This window comes from Tursiops truncatus, chromosome 6 (assembly GCF_011762595.2).
Source record: "Tursiops truncatus isolate mTurTru1 chromosome 6, mTurTru1.mat.Y, whole genome shotgun sequence".
Lineage (NCBI taxonomy): Eukaryota > Metazoa > Chordata > Mammalia > Artiodactyla > Delphinidae > Tursiops > Tursiops truncatus.
Window position 1 is genome coordinate 109,919,720 of NC_047039.1, and position 25,515 is coordinate 109,945,234.

The following is a 25,515-nucleotide window of genomic DNA, read 5'->3' on the forward strand; positions in this document are numbered from 1 at the left end:
AATTAATTGTCACACATGTGTAGTTAAATATGGAATAAAGGGGGCATGTTCTCACCCTGTTTAATTTGTTTCAGTTATCGGCCGGGGAGGCGAGCAGATTTCACGGATTCAAGCAGAATCTGGTTGCAAAATTCAGATTGCCTCGGGTAAGGACTACTTTTTTTTTCATAGATCTCAGTTTGGTAGAAGTCAGTCTTTTTTTTACAGAGTTTTTCATATTTAGTACCTTTGCTTGTTGCTTAGAAGTTTAGGGGCTTGGGTAAGTATATGTGATTGCTGTTTTCCTTGCACTTTTGGAGCTGACCTCCCAGTTGAGAACCAGAAAAACCAGAGCCAAAGTGGGCCCAGAGATGATGCCGCCCGTCTGGCCTCTGGGGAGACCCTCTGCAGCTCTGGGCCCGGTGCGGCCCCTCCCAAACACCTGCTGGTCTAGGACCTCTGTTTTCTGCACCAGAATGTTATGCCAGACATAGTGGGGCCTGGACGAGACCTGGGGCTCTGGGCTCATGCCTGGGGACTGCTCGCCGGCTCCCCTGGATTAGGCCGTCCCTGCCCCTTGTGGAAAGAGGCCATCTGAAGGTTCTGGCTAAATGAGCACATGTTAAACGCGGCTCAGGACCTTTCCCAGCCTGGTGCATTTTGACCATGTGATATGGAGAGAGACAGACTGAGGAAGAAGAGTTTTTACTTTCGTTTCTAAGTTTCATCATCTGAGTTTGACCTCTTTCCACAGCAGAGGATGGGATTTGGAGGACATTCGACCACAGAAGTGTTTGTCATTTTGAAAGATACTTAGTACAGTGTCTTGAAAGCAGTTACTGCTGTTAGCTATTTCTCTTTAATTTTTTTTGAATATGAGTTTTCAGAGGCAGTTGTTTTTAGGAACAAAATAAAGCGTCGTGTGTGGTGTTGGAAAGTAAGATGTTTTTCCTCTCTTGTCAAATGGCCTGGAACCAGTTCCACGTGGGTGTCACTGTTCTCTTGAAGTGTTCGTGCAACTACTGGTCATAACTCTGATGTGCATGCCATTAAACTCCTTACGAGTGTGCCTCAGAACTGCAGACAGATAACCATTCAACTACGCTGCAAGTGGACAGACTGAGGAGCAGCGGGTTGAGCGACTGGCGCTTACTAGCACGCAAGCGGGTCAGATGTGAAGCTGAGGCTGGTAATCAGGACCAACTCAGAGACCTCTGCTGCGTCCTCCCAGCTTCCCCTGCAGGACTTGTTTTCATTTGGAGAATCTAGGGTGGAGCTACCAGCTTGATATTCTCTCCACAAGTGGAAGCAAGCTGTCTTTCTCTGGGAGCCGGGCCTTCTGTGGGGCTGGTTTAGGAACCAGCCCGGAGAGACAGTCCGTACACAGAGGCGAAGGTGCACGGTTGCCTGATGCCCACCAACACACCTCATCTTCTTGATTCTTCTTATAGAGAGTTCTGGGATTCCAGAGAGGCCCTGTGTACTTACCGGAACCCCAGAAAGTATTGAGTAAGTTTATTTTATTTACTTTTTCCTTTCACTCTTCTTCCTCCTTCCCCAGATGGGGAGAAATGGAAGGGCAGAATTGTTACTGAACACTGTCGATCTGTGCGGCAATCTGGCCACGAAAGCAGGTGCTTCCTTAGAGAAGGATCTGGGAGGTTGCCACGCCAGGGGAGTTGTTCTGTTACCTTAAACACATAAGGTATCACCTTTTTTTCAAACCCCACAGAATTTCTCACAGCTGTCATAACATCTGCTTCATAAACCAGGTCCTCGAGAGTGTACTTTCACCCTGCCTGAATGCTCTCATTAACTCGCTTCTTCCGTGTTAATGTCTCCTTCACCTGAGCAGGTCTGGATCAGTAAGCCTCTCACTCTGTGAAGCACTGAGAATCCTGGCATCAGGTCTCTTGCCTGGGGCTGATCCCGTTGCCCTTCTGATATTGGTGAACCAGATGAATCTACTCTTTGTGGCCATTGCTCCACTCAGAGGGCCATATGGACTGGCCAGAGGCTGTTTGGACTTTTGGGCCCTTACTGCAGCCTTAAGACTAGCATTGCTCTCCTGGTACACGCATGCTTGGAGCCTTGTACCAGATGCAGGCCTCGTAAATCCAAGAAGCCCCTGGGGAAAGGGGAGGCACTAACGTAGAGTCTGCTCTCCTTCCTCTTTCAGTCTACCGAGTAGTGTTGCATTTGGGGACAGGAGTGCTGAGATTATGTCTGGCTCTGTAGGTAGGGCTGTTTTATTGTTTCCATTTCTCAGGGAGTCTAGATGAGTTTAAATTTTCTTGTTCTGCTGTAACATTGCAAGCAGTGAACCAGAATAAATATCACTGGCAGGTGTGCATTATAGGGCAAGCAGGATGCTTTTGCTGGAGTCAAGGCACTTTTCTTCCAACGCAGGTTAATGTAGTACACAAGCAAAATATTAAAAAGCTGCTGTAACTGAGAAGATACACAAAGGCTCAAGACTGCAGAAGGCAACATCTATTTCCTGCCATTCGCTTCTTTCTTCCTGCTCTTCTAAACATTCCTGCTTCCTCTTCTACCCAAGCAGTGGAGGCAATGGGATTGTAACTTTAGGAGGAAACAGTTTTTTCTTCAGTGTGCAGTATAGCCAGCCTGTTTAGTAGCTGAATTTTTCCCTATTAAAAGAACCACGAGGGCTTCCCTGGTGGTGCAGTGGTTGAGAGTCCGCCTGCCGATGCAGGGGACACAGGTTCGTGCCCCGGTCCGGGAAGATCCCACATGCCGCGGAGTGGCTGGGCCCGTGAGCCATGGCCACTGAGCCTGCGCGAAGAACCACAAAGTAGATTGTATGTGGTGATTTAAAGAATAAATACTGCAAATAACAGCCAGGGGAAATTCTGGTGCAGAAAAGGCAATTGGCCCAGCAGGTGACCTCGGCAGGCTGGGTGGCTCTGTTCCAGCACGGCCATCCCCTCCCCGTCTCCAGGTGAATCGGCATAAAATCCCGCGGGAAATGCAGGCTCTCGACAGTCTGACATGGAAAGCACAAAGCAGGTGCATATGACTGTACAGCTGCATCTGCCTCCTGTTTTCCCCACCCCTTGAAACCAAACTGGTGATTTGTAGCCGTAGCTTAGAAGTCATCGAGCAGTCTGGTTGGTTATGGAGAAGAAAGTTGGAGTTTGAGAATTCAAATGCTGATTACTAACCCTTGCTTTCTCTCTTCCCGTCTTTCTCATTGCTTTCTCTCCTGCTCTTGTTTAACAAATATCTGTCGAGCATATGCTCTGTGAGAGGGGTTATGCTGGATCGGGGAGCAGCAAGAGATGCAGGGGGTCAAAGGTAGACAGCTGCCACCAGAGCAGCTGACATTCGAATCGGAGACAGGCGTGTCTGTGGCGTGCACGCGAGACACAAGCGCGAGCAGAGGGCAGACGTGGAGGGGCTGTGTTGGAACGTTGCTGTTGTGGTGTGCGTTGCATTTAAATTCCAGCCCAGTAGCGTGGCGGATGGCAGAGACCTCCTGGGTTGTGAGGGCAGGAGCTGGAGCTGGATGGAGGGCTGCCTTGACTCCTTCGCGTGTTCCCCCGGTGCTGTTTCCCCTTCCTGGGCGCCTAGAGCATTCATTTAATGCTGGCTCTCTTGTGGTTCTTTTCCCAAAGACAAGCCAAACGGCTCCTGGGACAGATTGTGGACCGCTGTCGGAATGGACCTGGCTTTCATAATGACATAGACGGCAACAGCACGATCCAGGAGATTCTCATCCCTGCGTCTAAAGTGGGGCTGGTCATCGGCAAGGGAGGGGAGACAATAAAGCAGTTGCAGGTGCGTGAGCCCTTGGCCGAGCGGCGCTCGACAGCCCTCATCCTCCTCCATCTTCCTGGGTTGGGAGGTTCTGTGCGGCTTTGGCGTGTCCCAGCCGGGCTGGCTGTGCGCCACGCTGCAGAGCTCCCCACGAAACCTCTGCCCGAGTGCCTCTGCAGATCTGAACATTTTCTGTGGCCAGGCTCGATGCCAGCTGTGACGCCAAGGCCTGGGGTCCCCGTGAACTGGCAGCAGCCACTGTGGCGATGAAGCCCTGTTAGGACTCTCAGATAAAAATCCTGTGTCCAGAGCCAGGGCCCTGAGCCAGGAGCACTCTTGCTCGTTAGTGGTGAGATCGGAGTTACGCTCGTGTACTTTTCTAAGGCTCAGGGTCCTCGTCTGTAAGAGCAGGGAGGTGCCGGCCTCGCTGTTGTAATGAGCTAAAATAATACCCGTTATTGTGATTTACATGAGACCCTTAGTGCAGAGCCTGCCACTGAGTAAATGCTCCGTGAACATTTGCTGCTCTGAGCTCCAGAATCCCTCACGTGAGACACTTGGGCCAAACGTGTTGTAGGTTTAATACCCCCAGCAAGTTTTGGGGCTGCATCCCGTAACCAAGTGCAGGTTTTCATGGCTAAACCTAACAGTCACACTCCATGAGAGGAGGGCTGGAAGTACGCTCACGTGAGTTCAGGTTAGTTTTGCTGCCAGATTTAGTTCGGAGCAAACTCTTCTTTCCGAGCTCTGGGCTTTCAAAGTTGCGGGTCGGAGTTGTGGCCTGCCTGTGTGCTCTCGTATAGCCCAGTCCTTGGATGTGGAAGGCATTCTGCCGTGGACTCCTAAGAGTTCAGACTTTATAGAGTCCCAGAATCCAAATTTTGGTGCCGCGCTCATCGGCTCTGGAGCCTTCAGTAGCTTACTCAGAGCTCTCCTCTGTGAGGTCAGGAAGTGGTGGCCCTTCCCTCCCGTTGCTGTGCGTGAGCTCTGACCACGTGACGTTAAATAGATTGTCTAGCTCGGTGCTTAGCATCTTGTAAAAGTAGCTCGTTCACATTTAGATATTCCAGGACCGGAAAGGGAGGAGAGTTTTGGGAAACGGTTTTCTCGGTCAGGCTTGGACGCCCTCAGGCACGGCGTGTACCTCAGCATTCTCGGAGGCCAGCCTCACGGGCCGGATCAGAGAGCAGTGCCTTTGCTAGTGGGGCGTGTCTCGCTGTGGACACGAGCCGACCCGTGCAGCTGTGCCATCCTGCGTGCCTCTTGCTGACGGTGAGCGCTGTACCGGTGTGTGTGCCCTCACAGGAGCGGGCAGGCGTGAAGATGGTCATGATCCAGGACGGCCCGTTGCCCACGGGAGCGGACAAGCCTCTGCGCATCACCGGAGACCCATTTAAAGTGCAGGTAGGAGAGAAACCATGGGTCAGGCAGGTCCTGGGTGTGGCGGTATCACTTGGTAGTACTTGTAGAGCTTTTATGTCGTTCAAGAAATTATAAAACTGGGTGGGTGTTCCTTGAGCTGTCTTCCCAAACCAAGTTTGGTGATGCAAAGAATGGGGCTGTGCTGTCCAGTACCAGAGCTGCTGGCCACGTGGCTGTTGGAATTTGTTCAGATTCAGTAAAAAGTGAGTTCCTTATTCATACTGGCCACGTTTCAGCGCTCAGAGTGCTCAGAGCACGTGTGGATGGTGGCTGCCATCGGGGCAGCCCACGCACAGAACTTGTCCGTAAGCGCAGAAGGTTTCATTGGCTGGCACAGCTCTGATCCGATGCAGTTTTCGAGGTGGAGCTGTGGTCAGCTCAGATGCAGGCTCCCTCTGGCTTTTATTTGTTTGTTCTCTCAACCCATTTTTACAAGATCACTGGCTGAGGTGGGAGGTGACCGAAGGTGCCAGTGCCACCCAAGGCACGTGTGTGCCCTCGTGGCAAGCGTCCCGTGAGCCTCAGAGGACAACCGCAGGTGCTGAAAGCAGGGGCTTAGGTCTAAATCACCCAGGTGCTCCATCTTCCAGCACCTGGGCTATTAGCAGGAATGTGTGTACGCTGTGGGTGTGGGAGTGTGTCTGTCCCCGTGAGACACGAACGCTCTTTTTTCTGCCTGCTGCAGCCTGCCTGACCTTCGCTGCATTTAGAGTAGCTCCAGAGCGACACACCTTGGTGAGCCGGCCCGTCAGCGACAGCTGTCCCTCTGCAGGGGCTTTGGGGCTTTGATCCAGCAGAGGTTACCAGTCTCTGGCAAAAGAATTCCCGTAGTTCCTTTTTTTTTTTTTTTTTTTTTTGCGGTACGCGGGCCTCTCACTGTTGTGGCCTCTCCCGTTGCGGAGCACAGGCTCCGGACGCGCAGGCTCAGCGGCCATGGCTCACGGGCCCAGCCGCTCCGCGGCATGTGGGATCTTCCCAGACCGGGGCACGAACCCGTGTCCCCTGCATCGGCAGGCGGACCCTCAACCACTGCGCCACCAGAGGAGCCCCTCCTGTATTTCTTAATGCTGTCGTTCAGCTGAACTCAAATGATACCACTGGTAGTTCTTTTTTGGTCAAGGTTTCTATATGTAATGATTTTAGAACAGGTTTGAGGGCCGGTGATTACAGTGGCTGCTTTGCTTAGGTTCCCGTCAGCAATGCAGCCCTTCACTATCTACTGCCCTGTCAGGTCCCCTAGAGTTTCTAACCTCTTTAGATGTAAACAGGTGGGCTTTAATAAAAAAAAAAAACAGACTGCACCTAATCTTCCTCACTCGGCTCACGCAGTCCAGCCTGGGACTCCTCTGCTGTGTGTTGTAGAGCTCTTTGGACAGAGGGGAGAGCTGGCTGGACACAGAAAGCCTGCCTCCCAGAAGCCCTCCACTCCTGCCTTCTCCAGTGGAACGTTTGGCTTTGTCTTTTGTGGAAAAAATACCTGGGTAAAGAGCTTATTTCATTGATGTTTCATGAATTTGCAGGAAAATTATTATAAAGAAAGGTTTTCAGTATTTTTTTTATTTTAAAACTGTGTATTCCATGTTTTTTATTATGAAGAAGCTGTCTGCTGTATTTAGGGTATATTGTTCTTTGAGTTTCTTTTTTTTTTCCCTCTTCCCAACTTTTTATTTTGTAAAACTTCAAATATAGAGAAAAGTTGAAAAGATAGTGTAGCGAACATCTGAATACCTTCAACCTACTTACTGTTTTGTTTGTGTGTTTATGTTTTAGTTTTTTGCTTTACCATTTGTAAGTAAGTGTCAGATACTGTGAGTTTTTACCTCCAAATCCTGCAGTATGTATCTCCTAAGAATAAAACTTGCTTCTATAAAACCAGGCCTAAGAAAATAACGGTAATCCCATAACATCATATTATAGTCAGTCCATGTTCCAGTTTCTCCAGATGTCATGAGACGTTGCTGTTTTGGCTTTTCTTGTTCTCGCTTGGTTTGATTTTTCCAGAACTGGGACTGTTTCAGTTCTCACATGACCTTGAGTTGTGCGCGGTTGCTCCTTAGCATGGCTCCTGGGGGGCCAGTGCTGGCGTGGGCGGGATGGACTGACTCAGGTGTGTCCTTGGGGGTGAGGACACTGAATGCGCCTTAGAGTCAGGTGTTGAGGGAGGCTCTTGCCAGTTGGTAAGACGTTCGAGCTCTCAGTGCCAGGAGGTATTTTCGGGCTCCCAGGCTGGCCTTTTCCCTTTCCCTCCCTGGAGCTTCTCTGCCATGGGATGCATTGTTAATGTCTTCCTTCCCGTGGAAACGGCCCATGTCAGAGCTCTCAGGCCCCACCCTTGCCCACTAGAAAGAAATGGCACGTCAGAAATACGGTGGAGCGACCGTCATCAAGTTCTGACCCGGCACCAATGTGCTGACCCAGCTGTGGCTTAGAAGACTGTGAACCCTTATCTGTGTGGACATTTTGGACAGTGTAAGGAACACGTCATTTAAGTTGTGATATACACGATATACTGCTCAGTAGCAGCCTGCCCGTGTCCCATGCAACAATAGTAACATAATATAGTGAGTTCTCCCACTGAGCACCTCCTGAGGCTTTAAGCCCAATTTAAGAGGGTTTGATCTTTCACCTGGTGTCATGTCTTTTTTCAGGATTTTGTTTTCCTTAATGCCTTTTATCTGTGTTTATGCAGCAAGCAAGAGAAATGGTATTAGAGATCATCCGAGAAAAAGACCAAGCTGATTTTCGAGGTGTACGCGGTGATTTCAGCTCCCGAATGGGAGGAGGCAGTATAGAGGTATGCTTGAGTTACAGGTTAGTAGGCAAGTTTAAGGTTGTAGGGCACGCTTCTGTTAGCTCTTTAACCTTGAGCAAGTTATTTAACTCTTATCTCAGCTGCAAAACCCTCCTAGTACACTGGCTTCACAGGGTGGGTGTGAGAAAGGAGTGGGGCAGCCAGCTGTAGTGAGGAGCGCCAGCTGCACGCATTTCAGGGAATGGGGCCGTTCCCCCTGGTTGGGGGTTGTGCTTCAAAGCGCACCCCACTGCCCAGATGAAGACCCAAGTCCAGGTTTTCGTGGTGACCTATGTTGTGATAGTATCAAACTCCTAAGCCTGTTTTACTGACGAGGTGGAATGGGATCAAAATACGTCCTTGATGTTGGCTACAGCGAGGGTGGGCCCTGCCAGCGTTATGCTTGGTAAAATAAGCCAGGTGCAGAAGGATGAACGTTGTCATGATTCCACTTACATGAGGCACCTAGGATAGGCAAGTTCAGAGAGACAGAAAGGAAAGTAGAGGTTAGCAGGGGCTGGGGAAGGAAGCACTGTGGTTTCACGGGAGTTCTTATTGGGGATGATGAAAAGGTTTGGGGTGTAGACATCTGTGGTGGTTACACAACATTGTGAGTGTGTTTAATGCCACTGAAGTGTGTATTTACAAATGGTTAAAATGATTAATACTATGTTATATATATTTTACTACAATAAAAGAGTGAAGGAAAAGAAAAACATTTTATAGGACCATAGTATAATCACTGTGTATGGTACATTAATGTTTCTTTCATAAAATTTGGAAGATAAATTTTTAATCTTAAAATTTTTTTTTAATCTTTTATCTATGAGGTTTATTCTTACTTTACTTCATCTTTATAACTATTTTTGATCAGGTCTCAGACCTGTTGGATGCATTTAATGGACAGGAATGCAGCCATCAACCACAGTATTTTTCCTAAGAGGAAAAAAAAATGCTTTATTGTATCATTTCCAGAAATGCACTGTGATAAAAATCATTGTATGTACACACACACACACACACACACACACACACACACACACACACCAGGTTTGCAGAAAAACTCTGATGTTTTGTTTCTCTGTGCTTAGGTGTCTGTGCCTAGGTTTGCAGTTGGGATTGTAATAGGAAGAAATGGGGAAATGATCAAAAAGATCCAGAATGATGCCGGTGTGAGAATTCAGTTCAAACCAGGTAGGTTTTGATGGTTCTCAGAAGTCCTCAGCATTATGAAGGATTAAAGAACACCTCACAAAACAAGGACTTTGTTATTAGCCCACTTGTGTTCTTTGCTCTCCCTCACCCTCTCTCTCTTTTGCAACATTCTGTTACCGAATTTCCAGTTTAGGTTTGTCCTCTGGTCCCTCATTTCTTTCTGTGGATTTGCTGGCCGGGTCACCCTTCTTGTGCCAGAACACTCTAGCCCAGGGGTGTCCAGGCTTTTTTCTTTTTTTCCTTGGACTAGTAAAATTGGGGGGAATCAACATAGCATTTCCAGTTTTTAATTTTGCCAAGTAAAGACTTAAAAAAAAAAAAACTGTTATTTTGCTTTCATAAAATTAAAGATAACTTAAAACCATTAAAAAAATCGTAAAATCAAGGACCGTTCTTTAAATTTTATAAATTTACCTTTACAAGCAAAATCATCTACAATGTCTTTATTTCACTCATTTCTCTGAAGATGGGAAAACATCATGATGGACTACTTCTGGGAAAATACTGCTGTAGCTCAACTCTGTTTTCCTTGGCACTTTTTTTTTTTTAAGTTTAATTTAGTTTCTATAGTGATATCTTTTTTAAATGGCTGTAATTGCATAAGAAATGAGTATTGACGTGGATCACGCCAAAAGATGTAGCCGCGCACGTTTCCCTATGCAGAAGATTCCCTGATATGGTGATGTTCTTACTACCCTCTTTGGCACTGGTTGGAACATTGATTGCAAATCAGATTGACGTTTGTTTCCTTCTGAAGTTGGGCTTTTCCTAATCCCATCTTTCACCTTGTTCCACAGATGATGGTATTAGTCCAGAGAGAGCTGCACAGGTCATGGGACCCCCAGAGCGATGCCAGCACGCAGCACATGTCATCAACGAGCTTATTCTTACAGCCCAGGTGGGTCTGGCTCTCTGGAGCTTCAATATCTCACCGGCAGAAGCAGCAGGTGCTACCTGGGGCTCTCGGGGCGACACCCTGGAGCAGTCACCCCCTCTCAAGTCACGGTTTTGGAAACCAGTACTCTTGTCAGTTACCTCCCTCCAAGATTATAGCCATGGGCTTCTCTACATCTGCCTCTTTCCCGCCTTCATTTTTGTTTTTGTTTTCCTGCTAGTTTATTATTCGTCTGCCTTTATTGTCTCAGAATCTAGATGTTTTTTCACAAAGTTCCTGACTATTTAAACTGTTTGTGGGATGTAACAGTGCAGATTGCCCGGTTTCAAACAGTCCAGTGTACCTAGTGTAAAAGTAAAGTCTCATCTCAGCTCTAGAAGGCACTGCACGTTCTGCCCAAATCCTGACACTGTCTTCATGCACTTGATTCCATGCACGTCTTCCTCTGGAATGTGAGCAGGCTTGTGTGATGCTGTTAGGATACACCTGCCCCCGTTGCAAATTGCTCTGGAGAACTACTGTAGCTGGTGGCAGGTTGGCACATCATGTCCCCCAGGTTTGTAGGAAAAGTCTGAGAATAATAGGAGCTGAAGAAAGAAGCCAGAGATTAGAAACCACCATCCCAGCTCCGCCACTTTTCATGTGACCTTCAGCGAACCTTTGAACTCCTCTTGGCGTAGTTTTTTCAGCAGCAAACCAAGGGGTTTGTACCAGGTGATGCACCCCACATGATCCCCTAAGTCATCTGGCGGCACCTGCTGAGGTAACAGGTTTATAGACCCCACCCCCCGCCCCAGATCTCCTGAATCAGAGTATCCAAGAGGGTGGCTTGGATCTCACCCACAGCCCCAGGCAGTTCTTAGGATGAGACAAGTTCAGAGAAGCGTCACTAACTCATCTCTGACATCCTTTTTAGTAGTAAGAACTGATGATCCCAGGACTGCAAAGGCCGTGAGATGATGAGGGGACAGCTTGTCTTTGAGAATCTGTGGCATACCCAGAAAGTTGGCCACGTGTTTGTGTTCTAGCGTAAATCCCTAAAATCACCTTGTTTACTTGTCATTTGTCGCTCATGAAAGCAGAGTGCAACAGAAAGCACTCCAGTGAGCTCGGCTTTCTGCGGGTTTCGATTCTGGGTAAACATTCAGTTTACCCTTCGTCGACAGGAGCAGGCTGTGCCGATCGCCTGCTCAGCTTCTCCCTTCCGTGAAGGAGCTCTCAGCTTGACCAGGTTCGCCTTCAGCCTTTCCAAGATTTTAAATGTTGCTGCTCCAAAGTGACTCAAAGGACAAAGGCTGGAATGGGGTGTTTCGCCCTCGAGTGAAAGGAATCTTCCTCGCTTAGGTGTTGGTTGTGGGTTTCGCTCTCTGGTGGGGAAACTGTGAGAATAAGTCGGGAGACTTCTCCAGCCCCGGACCGTGGGCGGATGGGCCTGGCTTGTTCCTCCCTCTCTTGGGGAGCAAGACAGCCCATTTTTCTTTAAAACCCTTTTATTCTTGTTGCTGGTTGAACTGCAGGGTGTTCTGACTCTCAGAGCGGTGTCTGAATGGTTCTCTGTAGCAACCTTGTCGGGAGAGGGTCAGAAGTCATCCTTGCTACTCATGTGTCACTTTCAAAAGCTCATAGCTCTTCAGCATCTAATATCTGGTTTCTGGTAGGCCCAGCATTGAGAAGAAAACCAGCTCCTGATGCCTGTAGATTAAGGCCCAGTAATTAAAACTCCAGGGATAAGGGCACTGGGCTTTAGACTTCGGAATTTATAGCTGACTGCCTGTTTTAGTTGGGTGTGTTTGTGCTGTTTATGTAACCACGTGATTCATCCGCGCACGTCTTCTTGAATGCGCCCGTGATCTGTGTTAATTCGACTTGTAAAGAGCCTTCAGAGTCTGAAATGTGGAAAGGTGCTCAGGTTCTAATGTGTGGCGTTGATTACATCCTGTCACTTAACCTCCTCCCCGGAGATGAAAAATAGTGCTGGTGGCAGTGACAGAAATGTCACCTGAGCTTTGCTTCCTTCCCAGGAAAGAGATGGCTTCGGAGGCCTGGCGGTAGCCAGAGGAAGAGGCCGTGGCCGCGGTGACTGGAGCGTGGGAAACCCTGGTGGCATCCAGGAGATAACCTACACAGTGCCGGCAGATAAGTGCGGCCTCGTCATAGGCAAAGGTAAGAGGCGGTTGCTGGAGTTCGGCGTTCCCCTTCCAGGTGTTTGACCTGAGAGCAGACAGGCCACGTCCAATACCTTTGAAGCACAAAGTTCCTTCTGTTTGCTGCCCTTGACTGAGGGGACCAGGTCCGAGGCGTCGGCTGCCTTCTGCAGGAACCGTCCTCTGCATGGGCCCTCGTGAATGGGGCAAAGCCAGTACTTCATTACAGCGTGTAAACAGATGGTCGGGAAGACCCGCTGCCTGTGGAAGCAGCTTAGGTTGTTGAGGCACCCTGAACAGGTGAGGGGCCGCTGAGTGTTTGTCGATCGACTGATTGGTGATTAACTCACCTCCAGGGAGCTTAGGGGAACCGTTAAGATAATTTCCTCAAGCGAAGATTGCTTTCTGACGAGTGCGTCACTTTGTTCCTTACTGGATTTGGGTATTTGCTCCCTATTGACACAACATGTGAAAGTGGTTTTTATCTTTTCAACATATTTACCAAGAGTATCAGGCACCCTGTGGAGGGAAATAAAAATTGACTTGTTAGTTGTTTCTAGGCATTTTAGAGGACGTTGTGTAGAAGCCCTCATCAATGGCTAACGTGGCTCCTTCCTGTCCTTCAGCGAAGAGCGAGCGAGAGCAGGCAGGTTTCTAGGCCATTGTTGCTGGCTCACCTGGGCTGGCCTTGACCAAGGAAGGCTGCTGAGAGCAGGTCTGGGGCTCGCGGAGCAGTGGGCTTAGCTTCTCTGCTCTCTAAGCAAAGCCCTTGACCTGGTGGGAAACTCATGTTCAGCATTGGGTTTTGTATTTGCCTATTTATTCCCTTTGTATGTGTTTGGCAACATATGGAAGAAATAAATACAGTTTTCTCCCTAGAGTTTCCCCAGTTTCTGTGATCACCAGACATCTCTTAGCTGTTGGAGGGGTGCTAGCATCCCGTGGAACCTGACTTGGGAACGTCTTCACCGGCAGAAAGCTGAGGCTGGCGTGGCACGTCCTCACGAGCCGGCACAGGGCTGGAATTCCTCCTGTCCCCCTCATTCACCTCCCAGAATCTGCACTGGGTCCCACTCCTGGACAGTGTGTGTTTTATGCTCTTCTAAAATGTTTCTCTCTTGTATCCGTGTTGTCCCTGGGTGGTTAACCTCTCAGGGGTGTAGGAACGACGTAGGTTTGCTTTAATTTTCTGGCAGGGCGTACATGCTGGGAGGTGTTTAATGGACATTGTTGGCTGCCCAAATGCTGTGATAAGTCAGACGTGCTGCCCAGGCCATCAGCTGGCCTGCTGCCATGAGGTTAAATCCAGCTGATGCCTGGAGTTCAAGAATCAGATCTAGGTTTTTCTGTGCTTTTTGAGAACCATTTTGTCAACGAGGTTTTCATGGGAAGTGTCGTCTCTAGACCTGGCAGCGCCTTTCTGTCTTCACTGTGATGGTTCCTCCTAGTCAGTGAAACCTCGGTACTCACAGGACAGTCGCTCATAGTTTGTCCTCTACAAAGTCATCCTGAGCGATCCCCAGAGGGAGGAGACAGCAGAACGTAGCAGTAACTGATGCTGTGTCCTGGTGCTCCAGTAGCAGCCTTGGGAAGCCAGGCTAAGTTTCGTTTAGGCAGGAGCAGGGGCCTTTCTGTAACTCCCCGCCCCAGGGGCTGGGTATGAGGTCTTCCTGTTTCTGGGGAAAGGCGCGGGGTGAGGGGAGCCACACGCAGGCAGGCCCTGCAGCCCTTGGACAGACGCTGCACCTCCCTGGGCCCCTGCTGGATTTCCATGATAAATACAGCAATAGTGACAGATAGTGTGGCCAGCCCTGCTCTTGTCAACCCAGCCTTTTAGCAGGTTTGATTAATTGCTTTACGATTTCACATCCAGCCGGGGGCCACTGGTGGGTCGCTTCTGCCCCCCGTCAGGTGGAAGAATGGGGCAGGCTGCTGAATGAGCCTGTAGACGGCCACCATGTGCCAAGCTGGCGACCTCCTCTTAAAGGAAGATGAACTTAAATTAACTCCTTCCGGCCCCGTGCAGTTTTGCGGTGCCTTCTCGCCTTATTAGCATGGGCCTGAGGCCTCAGGGAGGAGTCTGGGGCTGCTGGTCCAAGTGCCTGATGGAGGGGAGCCGGTCTGGGCCCGTGGGGACCGAGTGGTCTGGGCAGAGGGTGGGGTGGGGGTCCCTTCAAGTGCTGGGTGTGCAGTGGGAAGGTGTCCGCCTACTCTTGGCTCCTCGGCGCTCCCTAAGAACACTCTTGCCTAGGAGCCAAGCTGCTGGCTTTTCCTGATGCCAAGGAGGTAGAATCCATGACCTGAGTGAAGGTGGGTAGTTGTGGGGCTGGGGGGGCTTGCGCGTACCTGGAAGCAAAGTGAAGCTGCTGAAGACTGTCTGTGACTCCTGCCTCGGCTGGTGCTGCCCCTGAGACCACGTGTTTGCTCAAGGCTCAAGGTGTAGACAGCACAGGGACCCCTCCCCTAAACTCAGCAGACCTTTAGGGAAACCATGCATACAACACTGTGGTCTGCTGGGCTGTTCTTTTTTTTAATTTGCTTTTAAATTTAAAACTACCCTAAACCGAGCTAACATCCTGCCCAGACTAACGTTTGAACCAAGCTTTCTTGAATGCCGACTGTCTCCTGGTTTCCTTACTACGGTGTAAGGGCCGCTCACACTTCCTTCAGGAAGAATGGCTGGACCCAGGCCCCACCTTTGCATCCTGACCCTCGTAGAATCCCATCATGCTTTCTGGATGAGATGAGCCGTGCCTGCTCTTGGTGTCCCTTACTTACCTGCCCCTCGATGCTTTTGTTCAGACGTGGCTTTCCAGCAGGGCCGGTGGAGGGCAGGTTGGGAGTTTGAAGGATTGTGGACGTGTTACAATGAAACGAGAAATGTCACTGCAGCTTAGTTTCGACTCTGGGTGGGGAGGGGTGACACGGAGACTGGCCTTTAGTCTTCGTTTTGACCCTTTGGGGCTCCCTGGTACCCTGCGTCAGATTTTATACACATCGTCTTTTTCCAGTTCTGCAGAACTCTGTGCTCCAAGTTTTCCTTGAATTCTGGCTCCGCCACCCCAATTGAGCAGAGCTGATCTGTAAGTTCTGTGAAATTTGAAGAGAAGAATCAAACCATTGTTACACTGGTGGAGCTTTTGTTACGCAAATTTCATTAAGAGACTGGGACTCTCACAGGTTTTTCAAAGAGTCCAACTACATTTTCATTAGCCCCACTCCACCCAGGCCTCTGTGACCTCCATTCTCAGGCTGCCGCTCTGTCTAGACCTGTCCCCCACCCACGGAGGAAGAAGAGACTTGAGAAGAGACAGGATGGGATATTAAAGGCTTGAGTGGGCTCTGGGTATTGTTGGGGCCTGTGGCCGTCTGTTTGACCTGTGGAGGGCGGGAGACAGCAGTGCGGTGGCCCACACCGGGGCTGAAGGCCCGCATTGTGCCAGGGAGGGGCCATCAGGTCACCATTCTCATGCTGAGAAGGATGGAGTGCCTTCTCCGGAGCTGAGCTCACTGTGTGCAGATCTGTGGGCCAAGGCCCAGACCTGGTTTCTGGGCCACTCCAGGCCTCTGCATAGGACACTGAGATGGAGACCAGCTGGTGCCACGTGGTGTCATTGCGCCTCAGCTTTGCTTCACAAGTCTGGCTTCACAAATGAGACAGCTCTGGTTTTTACAAGAGCTGTTTTAAAGTATAAAAGGAAAGTCCTTGTCTACTCTTAGGACGAGCACTGGTGTGCAGAAAATACCCATTCCTCCTCCGGAGGAGGGAACTGTAGTCACCTACTCTTCTGTGTCCTGCCCGCAGGGGGCGAGAACATCAAAAGCATAAACCAGCATTCAGGAGCGCACGTGGAGCTTCAGCGGAACCCGCCTCCCAGCACGGACCCCAGCCTGCGGATGTTCACCATCAGGGGCCTTCCTCAGCAGATCGAGCTGGCCAGACACCTCATCGACGAGAAAGTGGGCGTACGTACAAGGTCCTTTCCCCACCTGGGAGATAGGAGCTGGGCTTCCATTTGGATGTCCAAGGCGCCTGTTTCTCCCCAGAACCTTGTACTTCCTGTGGCTCTTGGTCCTCACGTGATGTGAGGGCAACAGCCCCCTCCCACGTTGCTGAGGGGGAAGGTCGGGGCGCAGGGACACCAGGGCCAGGCCCAGACGCGCAGAGCTCGCCCAGGCCACCGCAGCTCAGGCCCCGAGCCGTTGGCCCTGCAGGCGTAGATGAGCAGCCAGGGCCGGCAGCCTTCCCCCAGCACTGCCCCCGGACTCCCACTGGCATCGCCCCGGCGGCCAGCCCTGCAGGCAGCGTTCATTGACTCTGGCTTTAGTTTCAGGCACCTCAAAGCAGATAAAGAAAGGGAGTGTTGATGGAGGACAGATTGGCCACTGCTCACCTCAAAGGGGACGTAGAAGGGCAGAAAGCCGTGGGCCAGCCTGAATTGACGGGACAGTCAGCAGGTCGGTCCCTACCCCCAGGGCGACACGCTAGGGCAGTTGTGGTGGTGCCGGTATTGGCTGTGTGGTGGTATCGGTTGCTCAAGGGGCAGAAGCTGTTTCTGCAAGTAAAGCCCACTGTGGGCAAGGAAGGCTAGTGCGCGTGCCACAGGGCATCTTCACTTCACTTGTCTCTCTCCCCGAAAGCTGTGGTTTGCCTCGGGGTGGGCCTGGGCAGAGGGTGCAGGCGCAGCCGACAGGAGGTGAGAGTTCCCTCTGTGTCCTGACAGGGTGCCAGTCTCGGAGCGCCCGGAGCCTTCGCACAGGGCCCCTTCAGCCAGCCACCTGCCGCGCCGCATCAGAAGTGAGTCTTTTCTTGACTGGAAGAACTCACTGCCCCCAAGGGGTCCTCCTTTTCCAGCTACTTCCAGGGAGTGCCAGCCGAAAGCCGCAAGTTCTGGGCGTGGGCAGGACTCCTCTCCTTCTCTCTTACTGGTGGTCCCTCTGGCCTGTCTGTTGCTCAGTGACCAGTGCTGGGGCGAGAGCCTTCCCAGAGGGCGGAGGGTCTTGTGGTGCCGCCAGCATCCCGTAGGAGAGCTCACCGCCCTGGGGCTGGGTGGCGGGAGGGTTTTTGTTTGTTTGTTTGTTTTTGCAAAAGCCGTTGTATCATCTTTATTTGTTTTCCACTTTCTTTTAGCACCTTTCCTCCGAGGAGCTCAGGGTGCTTCCCAAACATGGCCGCTAAAGTGAACGGAAGCCCTCACAGCGCGCCTGTGAGGTGGGTGGGCCGCCTTTACTCCGCCCTGCCGCGTCTCCAGCAGAGGGCGCTGTGCTTGCCGCGGGGGCGGGCGCAGGGGCTGGGGGGTGGGGTGCGGCCTGCCCTGGAATGAGTCCTCTTGTCCTCCGCAGTGGTCCTCCGGCCTTCCTGACCCAGGGCTGGGGCAGCACCTACCAGGCGTGGCAGCAGCCCACACAGCAGGTTCCAAGTAAGTGACTCGGGAGGAGGTGGGATGCCCCCGGGGACAGGCCTGCTGGGCTCATCTCCAGCTGGGCGGGGACAGGGGGCCCGCCTCTCTCCTGGCCCACCTTCTCAGCAGCAGCCTTCCGTCACTCTGGTCCCCCAGAAACGGGTCCGAAAGGCCTGTGGGCCCTGAGAGTGTGGTTTGACCTGAGCCCCTTCCACCGCTGCAGCCTCTTCAAGCAGCCCCGCCTAATGGGTGCCCCGCCTGCTCCCCTCCTCTGGCCTCAAGGTGGTCTTCTCCCTCTCTCCTCCCCAGCACCATCTTAGAAAAGGATTCTCTATCTCCCGAACTTCCAGAAAGCGCATGATTAGAGAATTTGCTCTCTAAGAAAACTGATTGTAAAAGAGAAGGTTCTAGTTGGAATTAAACCCCCTCCCACTCTCTGGCCCCCACGTCAGCTTCAGGAGTCATCCTTGAGTTTTACTGCTGGTAGAGCCCATCTTGCACAGCCTTCCAAACAAAAACAAAAACCTTACCTTAGGTTCTTTTGACGTCTGAAGGGCCAGCCTGGTGGTGTTTGGAAAGCGCTGTTCAGCACATCTGCAGGCTCCCCTCAGAGCGCCAGGCTGCAGGACACGTGCTGCAGCTTTGCCCACAAGGGGCTGGGCCCGGGGTTCTACCTCTTTCCCCTTGAGCAGAGTGCTGGGTGTGAGACCCTGCCCCGGGGCGCCTGGTCAGGTTCACAGCTGGAGAAGCCCCCCCACACGTCTGGAGCAGTGCTGGGCAGCCTGAGGCATGTCCCCGCTTCTCTAGGGCTCCAGTTCTGTCATCTGTGAAATGAAGGGTTTGGATTTGATTTCTAAAGTACTTGTGAGCTCTGAAATTGCATGGTTGTGTTTGTTCCCTCTCTTCCCCCTTTCTTACTTTCTTACGAAATACCTTAAACGTGCAGAATATCTTAAAGAACTTCACCACGAACACCTACACACCACCCAGATTCCACCCTCCCCATTTCACTGTGCTCACTTAGCCCGCAGCCCGGGCGTGTTTCGCTTCCTCCTGTTCCATCAGAGAGCACCCCCAGGGTGGGAGGCGACCCAGATAGGGTTCCCCAGTGCCCATCGCCCAGGACAGAGGACCTGGGAGAAGCCCTAGACTGTGGGGAGGCTTTGCGTTGAAGCTGCAGGGGACACGTCCACCTCCGTGCAGGGGGCAGTTCCCGCAGAGCCCGCCCCGCTGCCTCCTCAGGCTAGGCGGGCGAGGAGTTGGCAAAGGTACGTGGGCTGAGCGAGAGAAAGCGCAGCTAGCGCCTGCGCCGTGCACCACGCACCAGCCTTCACCTGTGGTGTCGCTTGGTTCACTCGGGAATGGAGAATTGGTTTGGGTCCGAAGAAAAATCCCACTTGCCCACAGCCTCCGTGTCTGAGGGGGCAGTTCCTGCTGCCGCGTTGCCCAGGCCTTGCCTTCTCCTGGTGCCAGCGTCCAGCTCCGAGTCCCGTCCTGCCGCAGCGCGGGGAGGAGGGGTCCCCACACACACCGACTGTCCTCGTGCCTGCGCCCCTCCGCAGCCTTGAGGAAATTAACTCTTGGGGAAAGCATTGTGCCGTGAAATGTGTTTTTGAGCACGTCCTTCCTGCCTGCCGCAGGCTGTGATTCTAACCGAAAAAAAGGACGTGCCGGCGGGGGGTGCCCTTGGCAGAAGGAGGGTCCCGACTTCCAGCTGTGGTCAAGTCTTTTAAACACTACCCGCCCCCCCGTGCCCCTGGGCAGGCTGCTGCTCTGCTCCCCCCAGCCCAGCCTTTCTGCCCCCAGTGATGTGGAGAGGAGGGCGGGGACGACCCCCAACACGTCCTCGCCCTCACCCCGGACAGGCGCGAGGCTGGGGGTCAGGTGTGTACCCCGTCTTCTGTCGTCACCTTGAGCGCAGTCTCTGGACACTTCCTCTGTGTGTCCCCTGTAGTTCTCGTCGTGGAAAGGCAAAGCCATCAGTCCTTGAACAGAAGGGCCAGGAAAGGGAGTGGTCAGCGCCATTCGGATTCTTTGTCGGTTTGCAGGCCAATCCAGGGAGCCGCAGACAGCACTCTGGCCCCGGGGGCTCTGCTCGTGGCAGCCCAGAGTCCCCGACTGAAGAGAGTTGAGGCCCTGCCTGCTGGTCGCCTTGCGGGGCAGCTGTCTGCCAGCCCCAGCCTCGCTGGCCTGGGTGGAGGCCCTCTTGGGGGTCGGCCTGGCTCCTCCCCCAGCCCCCCCACCCCGGGCCACAGGGGCAAGGGAGTGAGTGCAGAGAGCAGGGCCTGGAGCCTGCGGGCTGGGGGCCGAGGCCCCGGGAGCCCGGAGGCCTGACTGCTTTTGTGTTCTTCGCCCAGGCCAGCAGAGCCAGCCGCAGAGCAGCCAGCCCGACTACAGCAAGGCCTGGGAAGACTATTACAGAAAACAGAGTGAGTGCGCTGGTCCTTCTTAACAAGCGGCTCCCCGGCCACACAGCCCCCAGGACTGTAGACCTCAGAGGCCGTGGCTCCCTGACCCCTTTTTCTCTTTCCCGCTTTCCCTGTGTGAGTCGGATCTCCGCGTCCACCTTTGCCACCCTCTCCCCACGTGTGCCTGTGAGGGGAGACGCGCGGTCGTCCTTTGCCGTCCTCCAGTCCTCGCGCTTCTCTCCTGGGCTCTAAAGGGCCCGGAAGGGCATGGCACCTACCCTCAGGGACAGTCCCGGCCTTGGCCGTCCACTTGAGAACCACCGGGTTAGGACTCAGACCAGCCGGGAGCCGTTTCCTGACTGCCTTGCGGTCTTGCCGCTGCCCGGCTCTAAGGCCGCTTCAGGACAGGTGAAGAGGAAGGGTGCGGTGAGACTCAGAGCAGGGAGTCCAGGGTCGGAGCGGGTGCTGAGTTGCTTTTCTTCCAAAGTAAGCTCTTTTCCTAACTGTGCCAGTTTTCTTAACTAAGCCAGTCTTTTTAAAAAGAGGAGGAAACCTAATCACAACCAAAAACAAAAAAAAAATACCCTAAGTGAATCATTTAAAATTAGTACTAAGGTCTCTGGTGTGAATCCCAAAACTGCTGAACCAGAATGTTTGGGTATCGTTGGAAGGAGGTGTCTCACGTATCTTGAGTCTGAAGGGTGTTACTTGCTAGTTGGAAGAGCTCAGGTCATAGGCCGTCAAAGAAATGTTCACCCTGTGTTTGGGATCATTACCAGGTCAGTACCCTTCTGGGGGCCAGGGTGGGGGTCAGGGAGGTCACCGTCACCTGGAGCACCTGGTGAAAGTCTTCCCAGAGCCCCCCATCCAGATTCCCAGACACGCGTGGGCCGGGATGCCCCGCGCAGGTGCACACCCCCCCCCGTGCGGGGCACCCGCTTTCTCGCCCCCCCTCCTCCCCCTCCGGCCCAGGGCACTGACTGGGAGCCGGCAGGACAGGCAGACAGATGCAGAGAATGTGATTCTGGAGAGACAAGACAGACACGAAGGTCTTGTAGGAGTGGAGCAGGGGCCGGCCGAGGAGAGGCTGATAACCGCGCTTTCTGCAGCAGTGCTCGGGCAGAGCAGTCCTGGCGCAGCTCGCTGAGGGGTCTGGAGGGAGAGCGTGAGCATCGGGCGCTTGTCCCGGATGCCCCCGAGGCTTTGGGAAGGGATCCTTCCAGGCTGACGGTGTCCTTGCCTCCCACAGGCGCGTCCCTGCTCCCAGTAACCCGTGCTTTGCTTTGTCCATCAGGTCACGCCGCCAGCGCCGCTCCTCAGGCCAGCTCCCCGCCGGACTACACAATGGCCTGGGCGGAGTATTACAGACAGCAGGTCGCGTTCTACGGGCAGACATTAGGGCAGGCTCAGGCCCACAGCCAGGTCTGTAGCCGATCCAGCACTGCCAAGACTTCCCAGACCAACCCCGACCCCCCCCCCCCCAAGCCTTCTGCGTGTGCCTGACCCTGGGGCCCGAGCACAGGGGGAACCGCGTGGGCCCCGGCACTGCTCAGCACGGCCGCCGTCTGCACAGCACCCCGCGGCAGCCTCCCTGGCCCCCTCCTCGCCCCAGACAGGACAGGTTTGAGCCAAGTGGGAGAACTGTTTGGGCAGAGCCCCTACCGGGACGAGCCTGATCTTCCCTCAAATCCAGACCCAGAGCGCGGTGCTGAGTGGCACTGAGTTCCCTCCTCTGGGCCCCAGGCCCCCCAGCTATAAAGGAGCGCGCCGAACGTAGCTGACCCTGGGCAAGCGTGGCACCAGCTAGGGAGTAAGCCCAGCGCTGGGGCCACTCCCCAGGCCTGTTCTTGAAAAGGGTGGTGTGGCCAGGCCGTCACGCTTGTCCCCGGGCAGCAGAGAGGGGCAACAGGAGTAGGGCTAGTCCACACCCTCTGAAGGCTGGGCCCTGCCTGGAAGCCTGGAGGGCTCTGTCTAATCAGAGGCCCAGAATGGTTTTCTTATAAATGCACGGAAGAGGACCAACTGCTCCCGCAGGTCACATCTCAGGTGCATTTTTCAGGCCATCAGTGCTGACTGATGCCAGTCTGGCCCCTATGGACAGTGTGTCAGTTACCACAGGCCCTGGACCCAAGGCCAGTCGTTCACCTCACTGCCCAAATGGCCCTCTGGGCCTGGTGGGAACAGGTGGCGGGGTGGTAGGTGACTGAGAAGAGGCATCACTCGCTCACTCCCCTCTCCCCGCCCAGCATCCTCTGTGGAAGGAGGTGCCCCGGGGCCTCCTGTACGAGAGAGGTTTTGTCTGGGCCAGATCCCATGACAAGGCCCGGAAGGATGGCGCGTGCCCGCAGGCGTGTGTGCGTGCATGTGTGTCAGCTCCTGTCACCTTCCTGCAGACAGCCCCCGACCTCAGGCCAGCACTTGAGAACTCGCCGTCAGACTAACTGCTCTCCCCCTTCCTTTCACAGGAACAGTAGGACAGTGGCCTGCAGCCCCTTTTCCCCGCCGCCCCCGAAACCATTGTGAGCAAAACCTATTTGTAACAGAGGTTTTTAGATGTGCAAACCTTTTGATGAAGAACCTTTGTTTTGTTCTGTGAAACACTATATTTAGACTAACAGAATTTTTCTAAAAATCGGGAAAATCAGTTACTAAAAATTGCTGATAATTTTTGTTTTGTTATTTTTGTTTGTTACTTCAAATGTGTAAGCTCTGGGATTCTTTTGGAGCAATACCTGCAAATTCGGGCCCCAGGATGTGCCGCAGAGCAGTGACATTTCAACATGGTGTGTTTTTGTTTTGTTTTGTTTGCATGTCTTTTTATTTACAGTTTTTCTGTTGCAACAGAAAGTGGCTTGGAAGTCTTAGGTGGCTTGTAACAAATTCTTTAAAAAAATTTTTAAACAGTATTTAAATATTCTTAAATGTGTAAATTCATTAAATGTTTTACTTCTAATTTCTTGTATCTTGGCTGTCTGGTTTTATTGCATTTTTTAAAAAACTGAACTATTATGTATTGTAATTAATTATGTGAATTCTGAATTGAGACAGATAATTGTATTGCTGTCCAACAGGGCTCGGGAGGGGGCATTTTATAGGGTTTGTATAATTTCTAGAGTTCTAAAGGGGTAATAATATAAAAATGTGTTTGTGTGTTTAGCAGACGTTTTTTCATGTCTCCATGACCTACCGATTGCAATTGTGTATCTAAGACCTCCAAGCTTGTTTTAAAAACAAAACAAAAAACCTTTCTCTATTCTCTCAGAAATATAAATACTGTTATTTTTAATATTAAAAATAAATTCAATATAACTTTTAACAAACACTGTGGAACATTAAACCGCATAAAAATGTAGTAACTATTTTTTAATTCCAAGGTGTTTTTTGCTTTTTTCTTTTAAATATTTTCTTAATATTTGTCAAATTAACTAGATGAATAAATAAATCTAGCATTAACCACAATATGAATTAAATAATTTTGATTTAATAAAAGGGATAATATGATTTCCAGTGTTTACTGTAGCGTATCTTGTACAGATAACATGTATTTTTAAAGGAAAGAAAAACGGAATTGAAGCTATTTTTTCTTGCGTTTTTCAATTGACCTGGGGGACATTCCGTTTGAGATATACTGAAGTTACAGTGTCTGGGGTTTTTCTCCTTATTTTCCTTATAATGCTTGAAATGTCTAACTATTAAAAAAGGCAATTGGAAAATGTTATGCATGTTGTTTTTTAAAAAAAGTGTTGTTTTTATTGGACTGACAATTCATTTTACACTCTACATAATAAAATTTCCACAAGACATCTTGTGGGCAAAGTACTTTTAGTCTGTTTGCTCTCCGTTTGCTTGTCCCTCCCGCTGCCCCTGCCCGCCGCCCCCCGAGATAAAGGCGAGGACTCTGGCCGCTCTTGGCCGATCGTCTTGCGCTATGTCGGCCCGACCCAGCTGGTGCACAGCCTACGTCTGTAGCTACTTCGTTAAGTTAATTTTATCTTCACGGCTTTGTATAATCTAACGGTTTAACTCGAGAGCCTTGGTTACCTCAGCCCCCCTTACCTGTCACATCTGCTCATCTCTTGATGTGGGTGTGACACCAAGAAGTCAACCACGAGGTTCCTTGCGCAGAGGTGCTGCCGTCCCGAGTGGAGCTGGAAGATTCGTTGAAGGGGGCCAGCGCGGCTCGCCCTCTCCCTTCCACACGCCTCCCCACACGTGCGCCTGAGGAGTGGGGACCCAAGCGGTCAGTCTGGCCCGCAGCCTGCTCCCTCCCTGTGTGGGTGCTGTTTACTCTCAGCCCTGGACCGGCTGTGGGACCCTGAGCTGCTGAGAGAGCTGGAAAGTGCTGGCGACTGTGCTCATTTTGTTTCACTGTTTTCATTAAGGAAACAAAAAGGGGGTGTCCTTACCCATAGGTTGAAACCACCGTGGAGGGTCCTGTGGTTTCAGGGCACACGGGGACAGTGTGGGCCCTGGACTGCAGGGTTATTGAGGAGCAAAGGAGATCGGCCTTCGACTCCTTTTTTTCCTGCTTCCTTGCCCGTTGATGGAAGCAGCCGGCTTTGAGCACAGCTCTCCCCTTGACTGTGAACGTGCCCTGCCTCTGCCGCTCGCTGTACACGGAGGCCTCTCTTCATTCAGACACAGTGCTGCTGGGAGGATCCTGTTAGAACCCTCCTTATGGCTCATTCTCATGTGTGTGTTTCCAGTTCTGGTCCCTTTTCTTTTCTCTACCCCAGGCTCTAAGAGGAGGGGAAAAAAAGCATCTGTGGCTTCTTTAGGCCAAAAAGGGGTATGGAGAGCGGCCCATCTGCAGCCATTCTGAGGCCTGTTGAGAGCCGGAAGATAAAGAGGAGATGTGGCATCTTTAACTACACCTCTAGAGAATCGAGGTTGACGTTGAGAAATTGAATAGTAAAAGCCACTTGGAAGGAAGGAGGGGTCGAGCCAGAGGAGGGCATAAACGCTGATGATGGGAAAGGGAATTAGGGAGAGGGCATTACAGAGAAGGCTTCCTTCTAATTCATCTTCCAAGCTCTGTGCCAAAACAGCATTTGGCATGGTTCACAGGGAGCGACTGTGTGATAATGAACCCTAAGGTGTCCCTTAATTGAAGACTGAGCATTGCGGTTTGTGCCAAGAGTCATAAATGGTGCAGGCTTGCAGGAGGACGCATTTTCTTAAATGTATCGGTGAGTACAGATTAGCGCTTGTCCCCAGTGAAATGCCCACACTATAAATTATGGAAGTCTCTCTCTCTCTCTCTCTCTCTCTCTCTGTCTGTCTGTCTCTCTCTCTCTCTCTCCCTCTCTGATGCAGCCTTTTATTGAGGCACGGGGGAGGAGAGGCGGGGTGCAGTCCAGCAGGAGGCTGGGGGAAAGTTTGCAAGCATATGAAATTTGGCCTCTCATTAACATGGCGCCCGCGGAAGATGGTTTTCATCAGCAGTCTGGTGTCCTGGAAGGCTGAAGTGCTTGAAATG

The 25,515-nt window shown here is 51.9% G+C and overlaps 1 protein-coding gene across 7 annotated transcripts in view; it reads left to right on the forward strand.

The window, feature by feature from the left end:
• The window catches only part of FUBP3 (far upstream element binding protein 3), a 49,343-nt gene extending 25,488 nt beyond the window's left edge, over positions 1-23,855 (forward strand). For 6 of the 7 annotated variants that reach the window (XM_033858858.2, XM_033858859.2, XM_033858856.2 and 3 more), the window contains 15 exons: positions 75-146; positions 1,431-1,488; positions 3,618-3,780; positions 5,065-5,163; positions 7,871-7,975; positions 9,064-9,166; positions 9,985-10,085; positions 12,104-12,245; positions 16,032-16,192; positions 16,951-17,024; positions 17,358-17,438; positions 17,570-17,646; positions 19,986-20,057; positions 21,331-21,458; positions 22,502-23,855. In XM_033858858.2, coding sequence (XP_033714749.1) covers positions 75-146; positions 1,431-1,488; positions 3,618-3,780; positions 5,065-5,163; positions 7,871-7,975; positions 9,064-9,166; positions 9,985-10,085; positions 12,104-12,245; positions 16,032-16,192; positions 16,951-17,024; positions 17,358-17,438; positions 17,570-17,646; positions 19,986-20,057; positions 21,331-21,458; positions 22,502-22,510 — 1,445 coding nt within the window. In that variant the 3' untranslated portion in view covers positions 22,511-23,855. The remainder of the gene's footprint in view (positions 1-74; positions 147-1,430; positions 1,489-3,617; positions 3,781-5,064; positions 5,164-7,870; positions 7,976-9,063; positions 9,167-9,984; positions 10,086-12,103; positions 12,246-16,031; positions 16,193-16,950; positions 17,025-17,357; positions 17,439-17,569; positions 17,647-19,985; positions 20,058-21,330; positions 21,459-22,501) is intronic. The other variant, XM_033858857.2, reaches the window with a different exon arrangement.
• The last annotated feature ends 1,660 nt before the right edge of the window (positions 23,856-25,515 follow it).